This window comes from Labrus bergylta, chromosome 5 (assembly GCF_963930695.1).
Source record: "Labrus bergylta chromosome 5, fLabBer1.1, whole genome shotgun sequence".
Taxonomy (NCBI): domain Eukaryota; kingdom Metazoa; phylum Chordata; class Actinopteri; order Labriformes; family Labridae; genus Labrus; species Labrus bergylta.
This window is the reverse complement of record NC_089199.1, coordinates 887,628-913,777: the sequence shown is the minus strand read 5'-3', so window position 1 is coordinate 913,777 and position 26,150 is coordinate 887,628. Positions and strand designations below refer to the sequence as shown.

Here is a 26,150-nt window from a genome sequence, read left to right as displayed (position 1 = left end):
TTGGTGTGCGCGCCCCATGTATGGAGGCTATGGTCTTCCAGGCGGGCGGCCCAGGATCGAGTCCGGCTTGTCGCTCCTTTACCGTATGTCATTCCCTGCTCTCTCTCCCTGATTTCAGACTCTATCCACTGTCCTATCTCTACAATAGAGGCACAAAAAGCCCAAAAATAAATCTAAAAAAAACAACTGGTAAACCACTCTGTACTTTCCTCATTTGATGAATTTGATCTGCAAAAGTGTGATATCCATTATTTTAACCATAATTTCATTATATTGGCAATGACCTCTCCTCTCCTTTTTTGAGATACTTTAACTAAATTGTTAGGGTGGGCTGCAAATGGTTTCTTCTTCTGATTGTTCTCGCCATGGGAATCCTGGGGCCTCATTATAAATGGCCAGGAAGGGCCCAGCCCTTCCTGGTCATTTATAATGACTTCTTATTCTCCTGAGACTCATGTTTCCTTCTTGAAGCTCTTATAGGAAAGAATACCACAATATAATAATCCTTATGAGAATTTTGCATAAAGTTGCTGTAACAAATAAAAACATCCATGAATGTCACATTCTCTCTGAGCTTCATGAATGAATATCAGCTGCTTGTTCTGTTGAGCAGGCTGTCTGTGGACGGTCTATTGTCCCCCTAGTGGTGACTTTATGTGCCTGCAGTTTTCACACCCTCAGCTGAGGACTTGTCTGAGTAAGATTATGTCCAGGCATGTACCAGTGTTTCACGCAGGAGGGCTCAGTGAGTCACTGCCTGTCTTATAAAGAGCTCACAGCATTACTCTATTGAGATGCTCTCTACTTTTCATTGAGGAAACTCAACCTTTTCAGAGTCATGGTAAGGGTGATTTTTAAAATTGAGGCAGTACAATTTACTTTATTTGGGACTTTAAGTATGAATTTGAAAGTCTGGTATTGGAATTTTGTTGGCTTTAAGATTTTCTTTTTTATTAGGAGGGTTAATGCACCTTTTTTTGCAATGTAACACATTTCTCAGAGCAATTCATCTACAGACAGCAGTTTTGTTCTAACCTGAGATTTTCTCTGTTTCCTACAGTGTCGAATAATGGCTTCTCACAAGATCCTGAGCACCCAGGGGAACGGCCCTACTCGTCGAGCTCTGTTTGGCCCAGTTGACCACGAGCAGCTGCAGAGAGAGTACCAGGCTGCCCTTCGGAAAGATTTGGAAGAGGCCTCGCACCGCTGGGGCTTCGATTTCCTGTCAGACAAGCCTCTGGACAGCAGTGACTTCCAGTGGGAGGGAATACCAGGAACCAAGGTGCCGCTGCTGTACAGATCTTGCATGTATGGTCTGGGACAGGCTGGAGGTCGGAGGGTGGCAGCAGTTGCGCTCAAAGGTGGAAAGATGGGGTCGTCGGAGAACGATAAAGAGAACATCCCCCGGACGCCAGAGAGATGTGCTAAACTCAACCTTGAAAAAGTGGAGAAAATGCCAAAGAGAGGAGGGAACAGAGGGCTGAAGAGGAAGCAGACAAACCTTACAGGTAAGCATTGAGCTTTCAGAAATGTAAAAGAAAAGAGTGTAATAAAACTTTGGGGTTGCATGAGTTGAACTTACTGTTCTTTATCCCAACAGATTTCTATCAGGCTAAAAAAAGAGTTGTTGGGATGCAGCGGAAATCTGGCGAGTGATTCTAATCGCAAAGGTGCCAAAACATCAAAAAGAACCACACAGACACTCAGGAAAACAACACTGTGCAAACTCACAGACTCTGCAGTTACTCATCAGGGGGTCCTGTGCCAAGTGATTCATCCGACAACAGAAGGGACCTCAGCTACATATCTTCACTACGGTTAATTAGGGTACTGTATCAATCCTGGGATTGGGGTGGGGGGGGGGGTTCCAGTGTTAAGAAGAAGGGGACATTAAGGCTGAGAAGATTATCAGTAATCTCTCAGATCAGTAGATTTATACTCATTTGGATCATTGGGATGCCTAAGTGTTGACTGACATTTCCCACTGTGCATTCCACAGTGCTGAAAACATTCAAGTATAGAAACATGACGGATGAATATATTATTTTACACACTTGAAACATATTCCACATATACGAAGGTTTGAATCATTCTGTCCTGAAAGTAAATTATGGAGTGTCTGCGGAATGATTGAAAATTGGAAGAAAATGGATGAAGCTCTTTTTGCTCATTTGTTCAAATCCACATTTTATTTTGTTTTTCTAAGATGTTTGTTCTTTCTGTGTATAACAAGGGCTAGAAGTCTTTTTTTATACAAGCACATCCTCTACAAAGTGTTTTTTACTTTATATTTCCAGATGTGCTGTTGTGTTTTCTCTACCATCATGTCCTCATAGGAAAATGCTTGAAAACTTGTGATATCATGTACATGCAAACGCTTCGCTTAGATCCTTAATGACAGAAGTGCCATCTTGTCCTCTTCCAGTCCTTCCATCTACTGTGTGTTCATTCATTTTCAGAGAAGAACTAAAACAAAAAAAAGCCCAGCCCAGACTGCCATGTCAGAGTCATGTAGTATAGGTTAGGAGCATCACACTATGTCTATAGAAAACTTATATTTATGCTATTTAGATATATTTAGAGATTTATCCATATGATTTAAAACAGCACTCTTAAGTAGCATTATTATTAGAAAAAATAACAACATTTTTGCAGTATTGCACAAACAGATGGTGTAAACAAAGCACTCAGTTTAAAGCCTTTTGGCATGTGTTTTGGTATTTGAATCCCCATTAAGGACAATAATGAGGAAGTGTTCTTATAAGCAGTTCAATTACTAAGCTAAATGTAATCCCTTTATTCTTTCTATTTGGACGCATCGTGCAGTTATTATATAAATGCTGTTATCTGCCTTCAGTAGCTAACTTCGTTTGTTCATGACACTTATTAACGTTTATGTTGGCATACCCCGCTGCTATGGGTGACCTCAATGGGTATGGAACAAAGCTACTGTAATGGGAACTGTCACAAACTCACAAGTTTAGAAATATTTGCCACTGTTATTACAAAGCATGGCACATATCAGCTTTACCCCAAATGATGAATGCACTTCTGTTAACAGTTGCTTGTGCACATGTCCTTTATATTGTTTTGCTAAAAGCTACAAATGAAAAGATCTATTCTTATTTATTGTGTGAGACTGTGCCTTGTGTTGATTTAGTTATTTTGGTTCATTTAATTGTGGGAATTATATATATATTTCAATAAAATGTATAAATCGATCATTTTTTGTGGTGTTTATTCTTTTTAATCATTCCTTTTATCCAAGTTGGCGTGTGTGCCAGTAAATATGATAAATAGACAACCTTTGAGATTTTATAAATATTCCAGTATTATAGAGTCGTCTGAGTCATCAAATTTACAGAAAAAATACTGCAGCCATTTTTGAAACGGTAATTTTTAACAGTTCAAACAGGACGGTTTCTGTGCTTTAAAGGACACAAAACATTTGTAATAATCCAATAGCATACAAGTATCAAATTCCTGCCGGGGGGTGGGGGGGGGGGGTGGGTCACACAGGATGAAATGGTTACTCCAGAAGTTCCTCCTGGTCCAGGGCCTTTCTCTATACAGCTTTTTCTTCTGGCTCAGCTTCCTCTTCATCACCAAGGTTTGGTACGATGACTGCATTACTACTGAGGCTGTGTATGGTAACATTGTCATATTGACATAAAATATGTCATATTTAATTTTTTGATCACACAAGTCACTTTATATCATCACTGGTCACTTTAACTTGCCATCCACTACACATCATTCATAATTGTCCTGTATTGTTTAACTATTTATATTATTTTGTATATACATCGTATTGTTGTTTCTATCTGTATTTATCTTATCTATCCTGTGTATTTTGTATTACTTCCTTCTCTGTGTTGCTGCTGCAACGCCTGAATTTGCCCTCTGGGGATCAATAAAGTATTATCATATCCTATGAGGTGTCATTTGTTTTAATAATAACCTGTATATTTAATATTTTGAGATGTTTTTGTTTTAGAATATTTTATATATATTACTACTTGTTCCCTTTTAAGTGGCTAGTTCATGATCATGATGTCCCTGCACAGACAGACCATGACTACTTCAAAAACCTGACATGGCACAATTTGAAGGAACATCCTCAAGTCACATCTCAAACACTGTGTACTGTGGCTCTACATCACTGCAGCCCCACATCAGTGCACACTGAGTGTACGTGTTTGTTTTGGGGGTGTTTAGGGGATGAAAGGCCTGCAGCAGGCTCTGCCACAGGCTTTGCTCTGTCCCTCCCTCATGTGGCCACAGCAGCACAGAGGCACCTGCACGCCTGCGCTAAACTCTCCCATCCCCCCCCTCCCGTTCCCCTCCATCATCTGTCTCTTAGCTCCCACATCCATTATAGGACAGGACAGCTTGCATTTGCATTTAGACTGAAAGAGAGGGAGCGCGGGAGAGAGAGGTAGGAGAAACAGGGGGAGGCGGAGGGAGCATATGACACAAAGGAGGGAGAGAGAGAGAGAGAGAGAGAGAGAGAGAGAGATTAGAGCATCAGGGAGAGGGAGAGAGGGAGGCTGCAGATATCGATGGCATTAACAATGGAATATTAGGATCCACTGAGGTGATAGTCAGCCATACAACGGCTGAGGGTAAAGATATTTGAGGAGGGGGGCTCCTCCTCTCGGTGAGCACTGGGGGAGGAGGAGGAGGATGGGCCTCGAACACAGACTTGCGATGGCACTGCAAAAATTGGATTAAAGCAGTATGGTAACGTTTCTAATTTAAATCTATCGCTGTGCAGCTTTGCGTCTCATCCTCATGTGTCCTGATTCACGCTTGTTGACACCCATCGGCCACCCATCACGTCACAGTGTGTCCTAACACCGACTGAGAGAGGCACATCTCCTTATCCTCTACTCCATCTCTCCCACCCCTGTCCTCTGTTTTTTTTGATTTGCCATAGACATCTTTCATCTCCATCCTCATCGCAGACCTTGTATTTGCCTTCCGCCGTTTGGTTCATCACCGGACAATCACACGTTAGCTGTGGACATCTGCTCCGTGTTGTTATTGTTGTCTGTTCTCACCCATATGTACCGATGGATACTGCATCGCATATGTAGCTCCAGCTTTATTATGTAGCTCCAGGTCTATTATAGTCATATGTTCCCTCTTTACTACGATGTGATTGTAACCTACTTTTTGTAAAAAAAAAAATATATAAAAAAAAAAAACATTGCCTGCCTTGCTTCGCTCTGGTTGATTAATTTTAGCCCTTCTGCTCTTTCCACACTGTCACGCACATGAAACGCATATCCCCGCACAGTTCTGTCTGGGGAAAACTAGAGCAGCGTTATGAGATGTTTTTGGTGTCATGTGTGCGCCTGAGCTCATGTTTGCAATCTTTTGACGTCAGGTTGAGGGTTTATTAACAACCCTACCATCTGCCCTGCTAAAGATAAGCTATAAATATCAGTGTGACCAGGGGATCCCCTGGTGCATTAGTGAACACAGGGGAGATGCTGCTGGTTTCATCATGTTTACTGCACAGGCATAATGGTTGATGCTAGAATCCAAAGATTTGCCTTCATGGACCATCAGCAACGTTTCACATTGTATTCTCATGTTCATCTCTAGAAGGAAAGATAGGCCAGAGTAGGTTTGTTTGTAGAGTCTGAGGCTATGCAGGGCAGGAAGCAGCGTTGTTATGTATCATCTAATTAATGCATGATGGCCTTTCTGTGTACTCTCTGATTCCTCCACAAAATCAATCATGGGCATGACCAACAGGGGTGGAGAGTAAATAACTGCAAGTCATTTCAGAAGCCAAAGTAGAACGAGGTACAGTATGAGTTATGAGTTATTTTAAGAGTCCCCCCCCCCCCAGCAAAAACAGCACCCATTTGGTCAACATTTTTTAGAGACAATAGAGACAGAGTTCTGAGAAATGCTATTTTTTGTCAGGTGTTTTGTTGAGTTCATAGGCCAGAACCGTTTCATTTTAACTCAAGTAAATACTGCATAATGTTCATTCTTTATTTATTACTGAAAACCTCAGTTTGTGATAAGTAACACAACCATTACATTCATTTTAATCAGGATGCAATAAACCTCTATAACTATTGAGTAGTTTCATAAATGGGATGTATCTTGTACTTGAGTTCAGTTTAGTTGATTGCACCTCATCTATAGTAGTTTTCTACTCTCTACCCCTGATAACCCCTCACTGCCCTTTTTGCCCCTTAAGCTGGACAAGAGTGAGGTGGCAACTCTAGGCCTACCCCCCAACACCAGCCATGGAGGCTCTGACAGTAACATCAGTGCAGATGGAGTGGGGGCAGCGGCAGCAGCGGCAGCAGCAACATCAGCGTCAGCGTCAGGGGTCACAGCAGGCAGTGCAGAGTGTTCGGGGGCCGGCGAGCCGCAGCGGACCCGTGTTGCTCTGGAGCACTTGCAGCAGAAGGTCCTGAAGGTCACCGAGCAGATCCGCGTGGAGCAGGAGGCCCGTGATGACAATGTCGCAGAGTACCTGAAGTTGGCCCACAACGCAGACAAACAGCAGGCATCCCGCATCAAGCAGGTGTTTGAGAAGAAGAACCAGAAGTCCGCACAGACTATCGCACACTTGCACAAGAAACTAGAGCACTACCACAAAAAACTCAAGGAGATAGAACAGGTAGGTGAGCAGGTGCATTTTGTAAACATTTGGTGTCTTTATTTAAGGGCTGTGTGACTGTCACTAACAAGTATCAGGACTGATGATTTGAATCTCCTAACACTTGTTACAACCAGTGCATCACCTGGTTTCTCAGCATTCCTCATCTCTCATCCTAAAACCTTATCACCTCTCTCCTACCTCTGAGATCCTCCACTTCTCTGCTTCCTCACTTCTCTTCCCTCTCTGCAGAACGGACCAGCCCGCCAGCCTAAGGATGTCCTGCGGGACATGCAGCAGGGATTAAAGGACGTCGGGGCCAACGTACGAGCTGGAATAAGTGGTTTTGGAGGGGGAGTAGTTGAAGGAGTCAAAGGTGGAGTATCTGCCCTGACTCACACAGCTGTGGTCTCCAAGCCCAGAGAGTTCGCCAGTCTCATAAGGAACAAGTTTGGCAGCGCAGATAACATTGCTCACCTGAAGGACACACTCGAGGACGGAGTCGGGGGCCACTCCGAGGATACCCCCACACCTCGTGCACTGAGTGGAAGTGCCACTCTGGTGTCCAGCCCAAAGTACGGCAGTGACGACGAGTGCTCGAGCGCCACGTCTGGCTCAGGAGCCGGCAGTAATTCATGTGGGGCGGGAGGGGGACTGTTAGGGCCAACCATGGGGAGTCCAAGACTAGATGGGCACCACCACCACCACCATCACATGCACAGCTCCTGGGACTCTCTACTCGAGAGCCTGCAGGAGATTAAAGCCAGCCAGGCACATATGGAGGACGCCATCGAGGACATGAAGGGCCAGCTGCAGAGCGACTACTCCTACATGACTCAGTGCTTGCAAGAGGAGAGATACAGGTAAACTTCCTTAAACAAACAGCTTAATATCAAATCATAATCCACAAATGAGCAGCACTTTGTAAAAGAAAAAAAAAAAGGTAAAAACTTTGAGCTGAACCAGACTCATTTTGGATACACACAAACATATACAGACAAGGATGATGTGCACACAACAACAGATAATAGAAGTATTCTACCAATACTAAAAGTAATGGTAGAATATGGATACTAATGCTAATAACAAAAATCTAATACAACAATGACTGATTATAATATTTTTAGTAGTTGGAGTAAAGTAGGCTCATGGCAGAAAACAGAAAGCTGACAGGGACCCTTGGAGATAAGTCAATATATTCACTTAAAGTTAGTGACATACATCAAATGATTGTACTCAAATAGAGAAGAGAGAGGTGGAGGAGATGGAGGCTCCATTGGCGGTTCTAGGCAGGGACCAGTGCCCCTGTAACACTGAGCTTGGTCCCCCCTTTGACCACCCCTTTCAAAATGAAGAGCCCCCCCCTCATAACACATACACAGTATTTGACTCAACAACCGAACTCGCAATCTAGTATTAAATACTGAAACAAATATAAATCATGGTATTTTATGTTGTGGTATTTAATGATGTGTGCTATTATTTGGCATAATATATATACATATTAAAGCGATCATCTTTGTCTATTTTTCACCTGGGTTTAATGTTCCCCTCTGACAAAACAGCTGGCCCCAGTTTGGCCCCCTCAGGAAAAGTGGTCTAGAACCGCCACTGGGAGGCTCTGTGAATTGAATCCTCTGACAGTCTAAGCTTATATTCTATATCTGATGTGTGGTCCAAGGCAAGCACTAACTATTAGTTTTATCAAAGGGAAAGTTTTGAAGCCATAAAAAGTAGAGAATGTTTCTGCCTGGTTGATGATTCCACAGGAAAGAGGCCTCATGTTTCAAAGCCCTGCTTTCTATCATACTTCAGGGGGAATGGGAGGAAATGAAGGTTTTAATTCTATGATCTTTTAATCTTTTTGTTTGTTTTGTACTGTGTATTCAGGTATGAGCGACTTGAAGAACAGCTGAATGACTTAACAGAGCTGCATCAAAATGAAATGACAAACCTAAAACAGGAACTGGCCAGTATGGAGGAAAAAGTTGCATACCAGTCCTATGAACGAGCAAGAGACATTCAGGTAAGATTCCACCAATCTGAGCTAACTGACCCCAATGAAGACACAGTATGTCAGCTGCTTTGGTCCCCAAGTGGACCAAAACATGTTGAGTCATTAATAGTGGGAGACCTTTAGTTTTTGAATGATATGTTAATTAATACACATTCAGGAATGTAAAGGGTTTAAGTCTTATACTTCTTTAGTTTTATTCTAAACTTAAACTTTTTTGGGGTTACTAAATAATCTTTTTAATGGTCAACCATCATATGTATCATTCATGACACCATTTAAATGATTTTTTTTACCTGTTAAATGGTGGCTGACTTGCAAGGAATTGGAGAGTCAACCACTTAAAACCAGTGAGAGAAGAAAAAACCTGAATGCAGAAATGTCCTGTATGAAATCAGCAAAACTATTTAACATCAGCAGAAATGACAGCCTTAGTGAAGGACTTGTTGTTTTGAGACCCTTTAGTATGAGGTTTCTGTTTGTGTGTTGGTTCGTACAGGAGGCTGTGGAGTCCTGCCTGACCCGCATAACGAAGCTGGAGCTGCAGCAGCAGCAGCAGCAGGTGGTCCAGTTGGAGGGAGTCGAGAACGCTAATGCTCGAGCTCTGCTGGGCAAACTCATCAACGTCATCCTGGCACTCATGGCGGTGCTTCTGGTCTTCGTCTCCACCCTGGCCAACTTCATCACCCCTCTGATGAAGACGCGGGCGCGGGTGGGAGCCACTGTCCTCCTGACCTTGCTGCTTTTCGTCCTGTGGAAGCAGTGGGACTTTTTGGAGCCTTGGCTGCTGCCCAGCTGAGCTCCCTGAGACTTCAGAGCAGAGAGGCTTCTTTCAACTCAGTCACCGTTTCAGGATGCAGAGACTGAAATAGAATGAGGGCGACTGCAATTATTTCCTTTGAGTGTGGAGGTGGGGCATCTGAGGACAAAACATGGCACTTTTAGTTGATCTAGCTGACAGAGAGTATTCAGAGGTGTTTACAATGAAGCACTGTTTGCCAAGCAGCAAAAGACATTATCTCATCCAGCCAGTGATGGGGACAAATCATCAATTGGCATTGTGGTCACCAAAAACTGAATTTCTTGACAGAAGTCTTTGGACTGTCTTTTTCTAGTCATTTATGATACAAAGAGTTAAGCAACTTCTAATGACTTTACACTGCTGATCATTGTTGCTGTAACCTTCATGTTGAAGCTTAAGTATAATTCATAGGAAAAGTATTTTTTTCAAGAATGTTGTGTGCTGATGCATGTCCTCATATGTGCACTAAGATGCATCTAGCTGGCATGAGTTGACTTTTCATCAATCTTCTATAACTGCCATTTTGTTGTCTGGATGATAGTGCAGATATGTTCTCAACAGAGTGTCATTCCTTGGTTTGTCTCACATCTTGTTCTGGTGCTTTTAGACGCATTTCTTTTCTTTTTTTTGTCTGGTTCTTGAAGTTCAATGAACTGCATTAAAAAAGACTGCCTGGGAAACCTCCGCATAATAATGAATCAACACAAAATCACGTCCATAAAACTATTTAAAACCACTTTTGTCAAACTAAGACTATCCACAGTGTCAAACGAACAGGCATGTCAAATTGTATTAAAGTTTATATCCAGTTTGCAAAAAATAAATATAGCTGTTTTATCAAACTAAAGGAATAAAGGTTTTCATAAATGATGCGGACCTTATTAACTTTGCTGAGACTTTATGATGGCACCTTATTGCACCTTTCATAGATGCTTTAAAGTTTTGACTTGTTGCTTAAGTTGATGCTGTTAATGTCATTTTTGGTATGCCGGTTCATAAAAAGAGCCTTTGTACATAAGATCACTTATTTAGACCACAATCCATTCATCGATTCATTAATGGATAACCAACATCTCTAACTTTATTATGACCAAACAGGAAGCTAAACAAAAGTCAGAGGGATTTCTACCTGGCAACCCAAAATGCTTTCTGTGTCTTCATGCTGCTCTGTAAAGCAGTGATAAATAATTGATCTACCTCTAATGAAGCCAATTGATACATTCTATACATATTTAATGTAATTCATAAATGCCTCTTTCTATTTGGACATGGGTACAAAATGAATATTCGGTTAGGAAATGTAAAAAAATAGCTTTTCATGAAGAAACTGAACTGAAAATGAAAGTATTTGAAGCAATGAAGCTGCATATGACTAGAACCCTTTGAATGTTGGTGTATTGAATGTTCTCATTTTAAAGTAAATAATGCAACTTTGAGTAAACAGTCTTGCTAGACACCCTTGCTAGAAATGTAGCAAAGATGCTAAGCAATTGCACAATCTCAGAGATAAAGGAAGTTAATCCTTTTTTATAAAACATTTTCTATACATTCGCTAACATAATTCTCCAAAAGCTATAGGACGTACTTCACAAAGTGAGGCTATCTCTGCAAAACCTCTGCATGCACTGAAATATAGCCTTGCTAATCTTCTTTTTTTTTTGCGTTTGCATACAGCTTATCATTTGTAAAAATGAAGAAATATATTATCTATTCCGCCAAAGGAGCGGTCTCAATCATTGTTTTTAGTTAGTATCAGAAGTACAACCCCATTTCCTAAAAAGTTTGGACATTGCGTTAAATGTTAATAAAGCAAACTGTGATGATTTACAAAACATTGAAAACCCATATTTAACTGAAGCAAGGGTAAAAACAATATATCAAATGTTGAAAATGAGAATATGCCCATTTTGAATTTGATGCCAGCAACACAAAAAGTTGATAACGGTCGCAATCTGTTGCATCACTTTTTCTTTTGGAACTGAGGAGACCATTTTCTGTAAATTGATTGTTTTACCATTGTTGCTTAATGTGGGATTTCCTTCTTATCTCACGCTTCATAAAGAGACTCACTGAGATACTCTTTTTTTAAACATCAATCTGTTCATAACCTGTTGCTAGTTAGCCTTATTAACTGTGTGATGTTCAATCAGGTTTTTTTGAGCACCCAGCAAACGTTCAGTCTTTACTTGCTACTGTCCCAACTTCCGTGAAACATGTTGTCTGCATCAAATTCAGCCAAATCATATCATTAGGTATTTCATTTTCATTGTTCAGCATTTGACATGTTGTCTTTGTGCTGTTTTCAAACATATGGGGTTACAATGTTTTGTAAATCATCACATTCTGTTTAATTTACATTTTACACAAAGTCTCAACTTTTAAAGATTTGGGGTTGTACTTAATAAAATCTTGTAAACAATGATTTGTGGTTTATGCAACACTTTATAGCTTTATACCATCTGATTTGTATCAAATACATTGTTTTTGTATTTAAGACTTTAAAAATAATTTAAAAGGGGCGCTAGTGGCACAGTGGTTTGTGTGCGCGCCACATGTGTGGAGCCTGCGGTCTTCCGGGCGGGGTTTGGATCCGGCGGGGTTTGGATCCGGTGGCTCCTTTCCCGCATGTCATTCCCCACTCTCTCTCCCTGATTTCCGACTCTGTCCACTGTCCTATCTCTCCATTAAAGGCACAAAAGCCCAAAAAAAATAACGTAAAAGGAAATAGTACCGGATATAAAAATGTGACAGGGAACAGTTCACTGCCTTAATAGAGATAATCCTCAGAGATTATTTAGATTTAATTCTTCTCATCAGCAGTATCTTTATCTGCACCAGATTACATTTCTTCTAGGCTAAACATCTTGAAAGAAACAGATGAATGTGAGGTTTGAAATCAGCTGTTTACAAGTCTGGTACTCCTCTGGGTTATTTTTTTTATTTTTTTTAAGATTTATTTTTGGGCTTTTTGTGCCTTTAATGGAGAGCTAGGACAGTGGATATAGTAGGAAATCAGGGAGAGAGAGTGGAGAATGACATGCGGGAAAGGAGCCACAGGTAGGATGCAAACCCAGGCTACCTGCCTGAGACGACAGCCTCAATACATGGGGCGTGCGCTCTAACCACTGCGCCACCAGCGCCCCTCTGCTCTAGGTTATTTATGTTCTACTTCACTGTATCTGTTAAATTCATTGTGCTAAACCTGTAAAGGCTCCGTACACCCACACAGGTGTTGGTGATTTAGATCATGATTGGATGTCTTTTTAGGATTATGTGGTGGTGGACAAGTTTGTTGGACTGACAGCTACATTTCCTTGTTATATTGAAGAAACCTTTTGAGAAGGAGAACTTGTTTACCTGTGATCATACTTGATGCTGCTTGGATTTGATTACATTATTATCGCCAAAGCTCAACCTATTAACAACCGGAACTGGTCCAATCAGCCAGCATAATTAAAAACACCTACAGTATGTGGATGTACAGAGGCTTTTAAAGACCCAGTGATGCTTTTTTAATTGACTTTTGTGCTAGTAATGGATTGGCTGTAATGAATACCATGCTTGGGCTCAAGGTGATTCATCAGAGCACCTTATAGAACACAGATTGATGATTGACTTTGTTGCTTCATCATTACATCTTCATTTTGACTTGGACACCTGGATAAAGAAAATGAAAACTGTCCATTGATCATCACCTAGTGGTAAACCTTATGTATTTTAAGGGTGAACTGGTTAAATTTGGTGGAAGCCCCTTCCATGAGGTCACCATCCATCAGAGTAAATTCCTGCTCAGAGGATAAGGTTATTGAATCAGAGTTGCCCATGTTCATAGCCTCCATTGTCAAACCAGTTAAGAAATTTCGCCAAAGCTGCCTGTTTATCCAGCAAACCCAAGGGACAGTCAGTGGACACCAGCAGTGAAGGAAGCGGGAAGGCTTTTGGAGCTTGTTTAGCTTTTGAGGTCCCAAGAAGCAGCGGACAGGTACAGGGGGGCTAGAAGGGCTGTTGCTTGTTTGATTGACAAAGCATAAATGTGACTGTGGGAGGAATTCAGGGAGGCTATGAAGAAGAGCTTTTTGTTGGCCTCCTGCTATGGGAGCTTCTGCTCTGAGCCATCTGTTCCCTGTATGGCCAGAGTGATAGCTGGTTCCATATCCTGGGTTAAATACATTCCCTTCTAGTGCTGGCCACAGCCAAAGGTGCCCCATGTTACTTATTCTGTTTGTGATTCTCATGAACAAGAACTCAATCAGCAGCTGGTGGAAAAGGGGTTGTTGTAGACCTTAGAAATGCTGTGAGCTTTTGCAAATGATCTGGATCTATGAGCTGTCCCAATCCAGGCTACTGGAGCAGTTTAGAACAGAGTTCAGTTGGAATGAGGGTCAGCTTCTACAAAGTCTGAGGTCATGGTTCCCAGCCAAAGATGGTGGAATGCTCCCTTTGGTTTGGGAATGAATTACTGCCCCTGGTGAAGGAGTTCATGTAATCGCTAAGGTCTTCATCACAAGTGAGGGTAAAACCAATCATAAGACTGACAGAGGACTTGGAGCAGCGTCAGCATCAAACGAGGGAATTGTACTGGAGAGCTGTGGTGAAGGAGCTCTGGGTACTGACCACACTAAAGAGATTAGGTACACAAGTGGATGAAATCAGATTTCTACCAAGAACGGCTGGGAGACAGGTTAAGGACCTAAAACATCCAGTTGTAGTTCGGAGGTGAGCTGCTTTTCACAGCATTGTTTTATAAATTACATTTAAGGTGGTTTGGGCATTTGATTAGGATGACTTCATTTGAAGGTTTGCCGTGCATATCCAACCTGGAGGAGACTCCAGGGTAAAGTGGTGACAACTGAGGGGATTGTAATGTCCACCTGGCATGGGACCATCTCAGAATCCCCCTGGATGAGCTACAAAATGTTGCTGGGTAGAGGGATGTCTGGGCTAACTTGCTTAGCCAGCTGCCACTCTGAATCGCCCCTTCATAAGGACAAAATGGATGGATGATTTCTAAAGCATTCCTCCTTACTCCACCTTCGATGTAGAACAACCACTGTGAAATGACTATCAGAAACACGACTTCAAATTTGCTTCGTCTTTTAATAATTACTGTCAGGCAAACCCCATATGACCATAACATTTATGACAGGTATTCTTACAGTACAAGACAGAACTCAAGAGGATCAGTGGCAGTGGCATGACCACACCGTACTGCTAAAAAGTAAGACATTCATCGTCATTAGATTGTTCCAACTTTTACATAGAGTTCACAAATGTTTATTTTGCATTTGACTCGTATCAAACACAAGTTTTTTTTTTTACTTGATTACCTAGCAAATTCTAAAGACCTTAATAGAAACGGCAGAGTAGAAAAAAAACAAAACATTGTATAACAAGCAGAAGAATTCCTGATTTTATCTTAAATTCCTGTCAAGATGCAAGATGTTCAATATATTGCTTTCAGGTGCTCAACTCAAAATGGGTACCCCTACTTTCCTAAGAACACATTCCTCAGTATGGCCATCTGCCCATTGTCTTTTTTCCATCTCCTGCAGGTAACACACAGGTGCGGCAGTGTATTCGACCCTCTCAGACTAGTTTAACCACAGGGGGAGCTGCCAGTTAAAGAAGATACAGGAACTAAGAAAAAATAAAACAATCACAAATATAGGACCAACCGTAATAGCCCCTCCTCAAAAGTGCAGCTTTCCATCTAACGTTTTGCCTCTTCTTTTAATGAAAGTGAAACATACAGTGCCTAAAAAACAAACTAAACAATGAAAAACTATTCTTGTTCACTGAGAGCGGAGGACACAGTATCCTGTCAGAGTATTACATTTGAGGAGAGGGAGACATACAAATGTTTCCCCAAGTGACATGAAAAGGTTAAAAAGGTGCTAACACAGTGTCTTCATTCATCCCAATGACAAGATTCACATAGTAGCCATTTTCCTCTAACACCAAGCTCATGATGGGAAGCTCAAATTCAGAATATGATATACTCCCGTGTACCATAAGGAGGAAAGACGAGAAATCAGAATAACAAGGATGTATATCAGGCCATTTTTATGACCCATAAGCTACTGTGTATGAGCTTATTTTAGCATTCAGCCACAAACTAGCTTAGATGATTGTTTGCTAAGAGTAGGCTGAATTCTACTGCCCTTTTTTATTCTGTATTATATGATATGGTATGAAAGGGGAAGTCAAAACAAGACTTCACTTTGTGAAATTAACACATTTGATAACCCATTAGCTACAAGGAAAACTGTTCATGAAATCATTAAAAATCATACTTGTTATTATAAGTAAGGCATTTGGGCCTGTCCTATAGGTTCAACATTATCAAAAGGTAATGCTAGCATGATTGAGCCATTTCTCCACTATGGTAATAAAATCTAGCATTGCGTTCAATGTTAATGGAGTCTCAAATATGGGCGATGTCCGTCCAGATCATGCTGCATCAGGACATGGTGAAATGTTACATTTTAAAACGTACAACCTAGAGACACTGTGAGGTGTTTGGACATCTAAACCCTGAGTGTGTTGTCAGAGGGAAATGGCAACTGTGTGAATTTGGGGAATTCAAGTTAAAGGTCCCATGTTATGCTTTTTCTGGTTTTATAATGCTCTTCAGTGTATTTTCCATGTGTCCTGTGCATGTTTAGACACATCTATTTGCAAAAATTCAAAGTCCACGGAAACGCGGCTTCTCCAACGTCCTCCTGTTAGCTGCAGCATTAGCTGCATGTAACGCTCGGTTCTAGCCCCCCTCAAAAAGAATTGCCAGTGTGACGTCTTGTCAGTGTGATATCACTGATCTAAGCCCATTGGCTCGTTGTGGCAAGCCCAGCAGCTCATGTTGCACGGCCATTAACTTCTGTAGCACGCCCACGATGTGCGGTAGTACAGTAGTGCTAAGGTGCTAATGTTTTTGCTCTGCTCGGAGCCAAAGTGGCTGCATTCCCAATATGGTAAAAGGGGCGTGACATTTCCGAGAACCGTGCTGAGCGACTGACCAATTACGGCAGAGCCGACAGGCCGACCAATCAGATCAGACTTGGTACACGTGGGGACTCTGAACGTGGGCACTTCAGAGCCTTAGAGAGAGACTCAGAAGCGAGCCGGTGCATGGAGTGGCAGTACATGAAAACAGACACTTTTTTAGAACTTTAGCTATTGTGAACATTAGTTCTATGTACCTTAGTAGGTATATAGATTAAATATACGAACCCCAAAAAGGGCATAATATGACCTCTTTATACTACACAATGATGTTAATGACGTACCATAAAATCTGGAATATAAGTCGCACCCATCTACAAGACACAGTCTGGTGGACTCCCAGTGGAAAGAGGGAAGGGAAACGGTCTTCCTGCGTGATAATTTCAATTGGTGCTCAGTAAAGTTCAAAATGTGCAGTTTCTCTGTAGCTCTTCCGCTCTTTTTGGTACCCATCTATTTTCCTCGTGGTGTTTGCAATCCGGCTACCTACCGATAAGGTAGTTAAGCTTTCGGCCAACGAAAACAATAACAGATTAGTATGAAACCCACTCCACTCAAACAATTGGCCAAATAGAGTCGTACTACCCATCTTGGCTGGTAACTTTTTGTTTGAATTGATGAGTCTTTCCAATCAAACCAGCACTTCAAAAAGGTTTACTCAACAGCATACCACCTTATCATGCAATGCATGTCTATGACCTAATGAAAGGAGAAACGCTGTGAGAAGCCCCCAGCATGGTCGGCGTCCCGATGTATCCCAGTGAGATTTGTGCAGTGAAGCTCATCAATCATGTAAGGTTGCATTCAGGTGTGTTGATGGCAGCTGCACTTGTGGTCATGACGGTTTATGACTCAGCACTTCAAACTGGTTTAACCAACCAATAAATATACAGCATATTGGTTGAACTGGTATAAAAGACACAGCCTACTTTTCATTTTTTAAAGTGCTTCTTATACACAGACTTTTATGGTACTTTTTATCATATGTAGTGAGCATTGGCATCGAATGTGCTGAATTACAGTTAAAAATCCAAAATCTGTGTTGCCTTCAAATGTTTGAAACAAAATGCTGTCTCAGGAAAGGCCCTGGTTAGTTCCAGACTCAACAGACATGAGCCTGGTTTTAAAAAATGAAGAAACACGGACACACAACTCGGTGATAAGCAGGAGAGAGAAAGACCTGCTCCCTAAGTCTTCAGGCTGTTAACCAATATGCTGGTACCAAAGGCTGAGGGGCCTGTGGTCTCATTAATGAAATGGTTTTTGTGTGTTTAAAGATAAAAATAAAATCTAAAAGATGTTCAGCAGAATACTTTAGTTCAAATCACCAATTTGTCCTTGGCAACAATACAGTATACCATCGTCTGCTCAAATTCTCACCTTGCCTCATAATCGAGGCTGTCTTACTGCCCTCTTTTCCATCTTTTATAGGAAGTCTTTTTATAAGTGATTATTTCTATAACTTCTGGGAAAACATCAGAGAACATTTTCATAAATGCAGCTATTGGCTGCCGCATACAGGTGGACATCACAGTGAGCGGTACCTAGGCCGACCTCTGGGTGTAGAAGAGAATATATGCCTGAGTGTTACACACTTCCTCCACACTGCAAACCTTCATGTCAGAGTCGTTACAGTGGACCCAGAAACCTGAAGAGGGGGGGGGGGGGGGGGGGGGAAAGGTTAAATATGCAGCAGGAGAATCATATGTTGACCTACATGAAGTATGCTCTCTTCCTCACCTCCTTCTGTGTTATAGCAGTATGCAGTGTAGTGCCCTGAGCCGAAGCCTTTCCCATGATGCATAACTACAGCAGATAGATCGTAGGTGTAGCCTCCTCTGTGGACAGAGTGATCTGAGCCCGTGCAGCAGTATGGTTTGATGTTCAGAACTTGGTCGAAGGCCACATGTACGCCGATTTTCTCCCTATGGTTCCGCCCAGACCATCTGTCATACAACAGAGACATTTAAGCATCACATGCACCCAGATAAAAACAAGCACTCTTGTACTTGGATTTTATTTAGGGAAAAAACAACTGAATTTGTTATACAATTTGAATTTTTTCAATGAAAAGTGAAAGTAAGACTGTAAAGGAACTTGCCTGAAGCGTTTGAGGTGCAGCCGTAAAACCTGAGGTAAACGGTAGATCAGAAGCTGTTTACGTGCCTCTGACAGAGCTAAGGGTTTGTGGGAGGATTTCCGTCTTCTTTCTGTCAAACCAGGGAACAATAAGATGTAACGTTATTCTCCCACGTCTATCAAAGGCATATCACTGTTTTGTGAGGTTTTGTTGAATGCAGAGGCAACACTGTGTTGTGTAAAGGCTTTACTATCAGATAAACATTTATTGGTCTGTCTAAAAAAAGAAAGGCTGCCAGGACATTCTTATGTCACTCCTCTGGAGGCTGACAATAGTGGGCTTAAATCCCAACACCAATAATGAAGTGTCCTCACTCTCTGCGTAGTCACTTAGAGAGGACAAGTGTTGGCCCAGTGCTAGAGGGGCAGCCTCTCAGGCAAAGCACATTCAGATTGTTTTACCTCAAAAACACCTTCATGTCAGATTTAAAATAAATCCTTTTCAATTTCAACATGCACCTTAAAGCCTCTTTTGTTGATTTGTTCAGTTAAGCCATTCAGACATTTTTTAAAGATTTTTTTTCTGTTCTGAAAGACCCGATGTCCTTTTCATATGGAACTACATTAGTACAAATATGTGGAACGCAGCAAAGTCAAATGTCACAGAAGGTTTTTTTTTTACTGGTCTCAAAGTATTGATAGAATCATATTTCAACTCAACTCAAGCTGTCCAGGGTGATTTATAACAGATCAAAAAAATGGAAGTGTCTTTTTCTGAAAGGGATGAATAAAAAACTGTACGCACTGTTGCAGTGGTTGCAGGCGTAGATTCTGCCTTCAAGAGCCTCCATCTCTGTAAACTTGGACAGCATCTCAGTGAGGGTGCAGCTGCGTTGGTAAGCTGTGGAGCCTGAGCTTTTGTCTATACTGTGGTATCGCTCTGGAAACTCCAAAGATAAATCCCAGAATGGCTCGACGGTGTTTGACTTGTGCTTACAGGACAGACATGTAACCTAAAAAACACAAGAGACACAGGTGAAAAAAAAGCAAGGGGAGAATTAGAGGGTCTATGAACTATAGGGTGAGTGCTCAAATCCGGGCTCAAGCACGGTACACTTCCTTGGCCCTGGCACGCTTGGAAGAGGTGTGCTTCGGTATGGGACAACTGGGCCTAGTGAGAGTGTGCCCCGAGACAGTTCCAGCTCCTGCTCACAGACTGTAAGTTTGCGCGCACAGTTTAGGAAACCGTCCCCACAAACTTGAGGTTTGTGCGCAAACTGTGCATAGATTTGCAAACAGCTTCTTTTTTCTTTTTTTAAACTGAGTGTTTGGGGGTTCTGTGTAACACAACAAAACTTTCAACTCCATTTTCACAACAGGTAGGCTTGTTATCAAGTTGCGGCAAAACCAAGAGAGCGCAGCATCACATCAGCAGAAAGAGAGAGAGAGAGATCCACTGTGATGAATAAATAAATAAATGATAAATCAAATCTTATGTCATTGTGGTAACAAAGCTAGTACTAACTATACAAGCTATCAAAACAACATCAAAGTGTATACCTCAGTTATGAACAGTACTGGCACCATTATTTTGGATCAGTGAAAACCTTTTTTAGATTGACACTTTTAGACCAATATGGATAAAAAGAAAAACAAAGATGTTTGATTGAATGCTGCTAGCCGCTTAAGGATTTGTGTTTCATATGATTCCCTTAATACAGATAATGTATGTCTGCTGTACGTCTTCTGCTCTACTCTGCTAGTGCTTGACCAGCACCACAGGAGCTTTGCTTGCCGACTGAACTATCAGTCAAGGAATTTCATACCTTTTTTAATAGAATTAAATACCTAATTTAAAAGATATATCTCAGAAAAGAAGACGACTTGAACACAACAAATAACTATAATGAAGAGACCAGGTTTGAGAAAAATGTGATGTGCATTATAATTTTGTAGTTTCTCCGATGTCTCCTCTGTTAAAATGAGGGAGCTGGGTTTATGGCCTACGCTTCAGCCAATAAGCAGTCAGCTGTCCATACTGTATACAGTCTATGATCTGGACTCTATGACGACCCAAGCTGCAGCTTCTTTTAGCTCACCTTTCAAATCTGATGACTGAGATCATTCAAGTTACTGAAATGCGTCTTGAAACAGTCGTTCAACAAAAAAGCGTTTTACTGTCTGGGAAGTCACCTCAAAACTGTAGCTTGACTGTCGTGTGTAAAAAATGTCCCCAAAGTTTTCATTGTTACCATCAATTTTGATTTTATGATGAAATGCAATTGTTTAAATTCCCAGCCCTTACACAAATATAAAACAACATTCTGTGTAAGAGAAAGTATTTAATTATGTACAAATGCAAATGCAATTAAATATTGAATAGATTGAATATTGTCATATAGGGAAGGAGAATGAATAATCAGTATCCATTCAGAGCTATATACCTGTGGAATATGTAAATGAAATGACACGAGTACAGAAGGCTACAGAAATAAAGTCTCTACATAGTGAAAAAAAATATTAGACGGACAATCTATCAATGTTTAAATATAAAGGCAGGTTTGGAAAAGACATGTCTGTGGTGATAGAATAAGCCAGAACGGATCACTTCAGGCAGCCAGGTTTCTATCGTCATATCAACATTCCTTATCAAAATGACGCATTATCAATTCACGTTAAGTACTGCCAAGTTCTGTCTGTTAAACACGGCATAATCGGATCATTTGTTCCCACCAGGTGATCTCACTATACATGTTTCTTTCAGCGTGTATCAGCTGTGTTGACCGTCTTACCTGGCTGAGTAGCTGCCCGTGAAAGATGGTGTTCAGAACCTTTAGCACCTGCTTGGAAAGTTTCCTCTTTGTGATGGGGATAACTATCCTCCGCTTGGACCCCTCTGTGTCCAGCTCCTGCTGCACCTTGTCCAGCAGTTCACACAAGAACTCCTGGGCGTCCTGCTGGTCGTAGCCACGAAAGGCCGGGATGAGGTTCCACACGGAGTGCAGCATGGCGAAGGGGGACACTAAAGACCAGCGGCCTGACCACATGACCCTGAAAAGTGTGTGTAATTCATGGCACAGAGACATCTGCTGGCGGGTGGAGCAACGGGGCTCCTTTGGCTGGACCAACTCTGCAGCCTGTGTGGGAGGAGGGTCACTTTCTTTTTTGGGGGGTAAGTTCCAACTGCCCGCCTTCCCCATGCGTCCAAGAGGGCATCCTGCCAGTGACGTGTTCCCACTGTTCACTACACCACCCGTCATCCCCTGCTGGGAGTGGTTGGTCTTGGCCAGTAACTCCTCAGTCTCACACAGGTCCAAAGTGAGAAAACACTCCCTGAATTTCTGCAGGTGGCTAAGCACTTGCAATATTGAGTTCATGTAGCACGTGTTTCCCAAGTTGCGCAGACCGGTAACACCTGGAGCAAGTCTCCGGCGAGTTACCGTGTGTGCGGAGTAGTATCTCCTCAGTTTAGCAGCTCTGCCATTCTGAGGAGCCTTACGGGACAGGGGGAGGAGGGAAGGCTTCTTGGGTGGAGAAGGAGGTAGGCGTTCTGGAGGGTCGCGAAATTTGCGAGGAATGAGTGTGATGGTTGAGCGTGGAGCCTGAGTAAGAAGCCGAGCGCTCTTTCTGGGTGGAACATTGCCGAGCTCTTCCATGAGTCTCCTCTTTACCTCTTTTTTCTGTCTTCTGGCTTCCTCAAGTTTCTCCTTACGCTGGTTCTGCAGCTCCTGATGTTTGCTGATCCACACCTGGAGCATCTTCCCGAGAAGTGCTTTCCTCCTGTGACGGAGAGCCAGCTGCATGGCAGGCTGTGGCCCACCTTCCCCCACCCACGGGGTGCATTCCCCCCCAGCGGAGGAGCGTAGTGAGCGTCTACCCGGGCTGCGGACAGTTGAGAGTGCTCCTCTGAGGAGTTTGAGGTCACCCTCCACATTGTCATTGAGTACATAGTCTCCACAGGCGAAACAGAAGACATCCAGTTCACGCACTTCCATAGCCAGAGGGTGGTGCGACTCCTCAAAGTGTTTCAGCGAGTGCTCCTCCATGAAACGACCACAGGCCACGTGGGAGCACTTGAGGCAGGCCCAAACTGAATCGGTGGTGCTGCAGTCAACACAGTGCCATTTTTGTGGATTGAGGATAGAATGGTCCTGGCCCAGACGAAGGCGTCCCACGTGTTTACAACGATCCATCTCTCCAGATACACATGTGGCCTCAGTGATAGGACACACGTCCTGTAAGCAAGCAGGAACTCATTCTGATGGGACATTTAAATGGAAAAAACAGAGGGTAAGGTCAAACCAGTAAAAAAGACGGGAAACACTATTTACATTAATTGTATAGTGTACAATATAACAAATGCCCTTTTTTAAAATCAGAAAACAGATCTTGTCACATGTTTTTACTTACTGCAAAAGTAGTTTGCTTGATCAGGTTTGTGATAATACATCATGATCCCAAAGCACACTCAACAGCAGGATCCAGCTACATCACCCACGTCTAATGTCACCATCGGCACCAACAGGAACTCTGAGGGACAAATGAAGTCAAGTGAGACCGAGAGCACTCCAAACCTCCTTTTGACTTGGATAAGGAAAGCATAATATATGATATGTGTCAAAGCCAATTGATCAGGAGGAGTCTCGAGGCAAACACTCATCATACAATACCTCTTCTTTTATTTCCCCCCTCCACTTTTAGAAGGCTTGGGTATTGTAGTTCTGTAATGCCCATTGAAACACTGTATACAGTACTGTGCTATACAAAATAAATGGTACACTTAATTGGATATTAATCTAGATTAAAAACAAAATGCAATACATCAGTAATGATGGGCTGGTAAAATCAAACGGTGCCATCTCAATGAAACATAATGCATGGTGCTGAAGACATAGTTAAAAAGTCTTAAAAGTGCTAAAAGTCTGCAGGCAGAAATGTGAGATGAAGGAGAAGCCTGTGGTTCATTCATGATATGTGCTATGCTCCTTTCCTCTTGCTCTCTGTTTAAACCCACAACTACTTTTCAAAACTAAAAATGCAAACGAAAGAATGAAAACATTTTACTTGCAAATCGCTGCAACTAGTTTGTAGTAAGTTGCATTGACAAATCGTTGCCGTAATATTGAGCTATTGAAAGTAATGATGGTTCAAACAAACGTTAAATCCAATCTTTGTTAGTACATGTCTAAAACCCTGCTGTCTAGATCACACTGGCTGGTTCTAAACGCAATGCTAAGCTACCCCATCAACACCATGTTCAGTCAGAACAAAGGACAGCCACTCTGCAGGAACATCCAACAACTTTGTTGGTGTGAGGCAGCCAACCACTAAGTTAGCTAACACGGCTAACAGCTAGCTACAGCAGCTCCGCTGAGGGTTAGCGCTGCTTAGCATTCTGACACCGACACATTTTGTTCAACACATATGACTTGCTTTGCACCAGTAAGCTAACATTAATGTTAACAGCTTGCCACCGTAGCTAGCTTTAGCTACGAGGCTAACGCGTTTTGCTGAGGACAATCGAAGTTAACATAGCGGCTGTTGTTGTGTCGCTAACACTAACTAATAACCGAGCTGCGGGGTTAACCATTAAAACACTCCCCGGTGACTTTCCTCAAAGAAAGCCGGTGTGTGCACATTAACCCCGGGCCTGATCTGTAACATCTGATAATGGAAGAGCTGGGTAACGTTACCATCAGAGCTGGTTGTTGTCCTCATCACAGATTGAACAACCCAGCTCCCGATCCGAGTCCAGACCCTGCCGCTCTCATTGGACCGGGACTGAGCGGCAGCCGGGCTCTCATTGGCGGATTGGCTGAACAACAGGCAGCACGGTGGACCGTCCGTCCGTCCGTCCACCCACCGAGCCACATGGAACAATAACCAACCGAGGCTAAACTGCAAGCCGGGAGAACAGGACGTCTGTCCCCTAAGCGCCTGACCCTGGTGTCCCAGAAAGCCCCGTGTCTGCCCGGCGTCAGCTGGTTTGTGGTAATCTCATGAAATGCATTTGGGGGATGAAGGTTTTAAACACAGTGTTTAAACTGAATCCGGTGTAGAAGCTACCATGTGGCAGGGACTTAAAATCAAGACTTGAGGCTTATAATGATTTTGATTTGATGCACATGTTGAATTTACAAATTATCCCTGCACTAATGTTCACTTCATTTGTCTGTCTACTCGCCGTTATATTGTATAGTTTCTGCTTATAATATGTCTACACTCATGCATTTTAACTTATGTCAATACTGTCCATTTTCTACTCTGTTTTTGCACATTTAAATTTAATCTTTCATATTTAATTTACAACCATTTACGACTCTGTTTTTGCACATTTACATTTAATCTTCCATATTTAATCTTCCTATTTAAGACTAGTAATGCTTAGTTAAATCCTGGTTGTATATATTCACATTCTTAGTTTTGATATTTTCAGTGCTTATTTACTTTGTATTTAATATTATATTGTGTTTAGATTTGCTAATATTGTGTTTTTTGCTAATATTGTGTGTTTGGACAACCTGCTGCTGTAACGCCACAATTTCCCAGTTTGGGATCAATAAAGTAATTCTATTCTATTCAATTGAACACAGGGTAAAAACCACAGTGCTTATCCAGCAAAAGGCTGCTTTCTGTACAGCCATGCACTGAGAATGGAGATTACAACCACCTTTCCCCCCATTTTCTGTTTTATAGTTTTTGAAGTGACATATTTGAATACCTCTTGCTGATAACTTGGTGAAGTTGAAACACATTTTGGAAAATGTCAGTCCGATGATTCAGTATGGAAGTACTTTCCCGTACCTTCTTGTCTGCAAATCCTTTCAAACTTTGTCCCGATAAACAAGAATGCTGATAACTTTCTTCGGTGGAGGTATCACTGACTTTAAAATAAACCCAGTTCAATGTAAAGTTCTACAACTATTATTTATTGATGTATAAATTGGGGCTACTGATGGCACTCCTTATAAGACCTGTCAGGAGGGTTAACACAGATGTGGCAAAATTGGCTTCCTAATGGCTTCCTTGTCATCCTTTTTCTTACTGAAGACTTACTGACATATTGGAAAACCACAGCTGTAAATAATACATTGAGGTATGGCTGACTTAATTCCATTAAGCTGTTGTCATGTTTACTGGGAACAGTGAATGAACCAGACCATCCTTATATTGTTAACATGTGTTCTTTTCCTTCTTAGATAAGTACAAACATATTTTGTGGTATTGTTCCTGCTGAATACTGGTGTGGCTTCAATCAACTAAGATTGAACAAAGACCTGATTTTTGTCACTAATTTTTTATTGCTGAGTCCAGAAACCGAAAGCTCAAACTTTTAAAACCCTCTACTTTATCAAGCACATGAGGGAACTGACGTCCACAAAGGAACAGAGACATCCTTGTGGATCCTCCAGTTCAAAACTGTATAATCTGATTTACCATTAGCTACCAGTACCACCACCCATAGCTAGGAATCTAATAAGAAAAACCAAGAGAAAACTATGGAGTAGTGCAAATTCACCTCAAATATGTGCTCTGCATTAACTCTAGAAAGTGTTTCAACAACCACAAAAAGGAGAATGCACTTAGTTAAATATTATTTAACTGAGGGGAAAAACACATTC

At 41.9% G+C, this 26,150-nt stretch overlaps 3 protein-coding genes across 3 annotated transcripts; 2 read left to right on the top strand and 1 right to left on the bottom strand.

Moving 5' to 3' along the window:
• The first annotated feature begins 691 nt into the window (after positions 1-691).
• On the top strand, positions 692-3,934 carry cdkn1a (cyclin dependent kinase inhibitor 1A). The gene is made up of 3 exons (XM_020642079.3): positions 692-841; positions 1,061-1,508; positions 1,601-3,934. Exons 1-3 carry the CDS (start codon positions 839-841, stop codon positions 1,654-1,656), a joined length of 507 nt encoding a protein of 168 aa, XP_020497735.1. The 5' UTR covers positions 692-838; the 3' UTR covers positions 1,657-3,934.
• A 468-nt stretch (positions 3,935-4,402) lies between these two features.
• On the top strand, positions 4,403-11,866 carry tmcc2 (transmembrane and coiled-coil domain family 2). The gene is made up of 5 exons (XM_020642136.3): positions 4,403-4,743; positions 6,224-6,652; positions 6,884-7,494; positions 8,522-8,657; positions 9,145-11,866. The coding sequence occupies exons 1-5, from the start codon at positions 4,741-4,743 to the stop codon at positions 9,442-9,444; spliced, it is 1,479 nt and encodes a 492-aa protein (XP_020497792.2). The 5' UTR covers positions 4,403-4,740; the 3' UTR covers positions 9,445-11,866.
• A 2,658-nt stretch (positions 11,867-14,524) lies between these two features.
• On the bottom strand, positions 14,525-24,471 carry usp49 (ubiquitin specific peptidase 49). Its single transcript, XM_020642080.3, has 7 exons — positions 24,222-24,471; positions 22,939-23,058; positions 21,321-22,786; positions 19,334-19,541; positions 18,551-18,659; positions 18,190-18,395; positions 14,525-18,097 (listed from the first exon to the last, which is right to left on the bottom strand). The coding sequence occupies exons 3-7, from the start codon at positions 22,719-22,721 to the stop codon at positions 17,994-17,996; spliced, it is 2,028 nt and encodes a 675-aa protein (XP_020497736.1). The 5' UTR covers positions 22,722-22,786; positions 22,939-23,058; positions 24,222-24,471; the 3' UTR covers positions 14,525-17,993.
• Positions 24,472-26,150: the final 1,679 nt, after the last annotated feature.

Excerpts from the sequence above, each read along its gene's own strand:
- cdkn1a (XM_020642079.3), top strand. Across the intron at positions 1,509-1,600 it reads GAAGCAGACAAACCTTACAG|ATTTCTATCAGGCTAAAAAA; the intron begins GTAAGCATTGAG and ends TTATCCCAACAG.
- usp49 (XM_020642080.3), bottom strand. The coding sequence starts at position 22,721 with ATGGATCGTTGTAAACACGTGGGACGCCTTCGTCTGGGCCAGGACCAT. Across the intron at positions 18,396-18,550 it reads CTGCACCTCAAACGCTTCAG|ATGGTCTGGGCGGAACCATA; the intron begins GCAAGTTCCTTT and ends GTTGTATGACAG. Across the intron at positions 18,098-18,189 it reads CTGCTATAACACAGAAGGAG|GTTTCTGGGTCCACTGTAAC; the intron begins GTGAGGAAGAGA and ends CCCCCTCTTCAG.
- tmcc2 (XM_020642136.3), top strand. Across the intron at positions 7,495-8,521 it reads TTGCAAGAGGAGAGATACAG|GTATGAGCGACTTGAAGAAC; the intron begins GTAAACTTCCTT and ends CTGTGTATTCAG. Across the intron at positions 8,658-9,144 it reads AACGAGCAAGAGACATTCAG|GAGGCTGTGGAGTCCTGCCT; the intron begins GTAAGATTCCAC and ends TGGTTCGTACAG.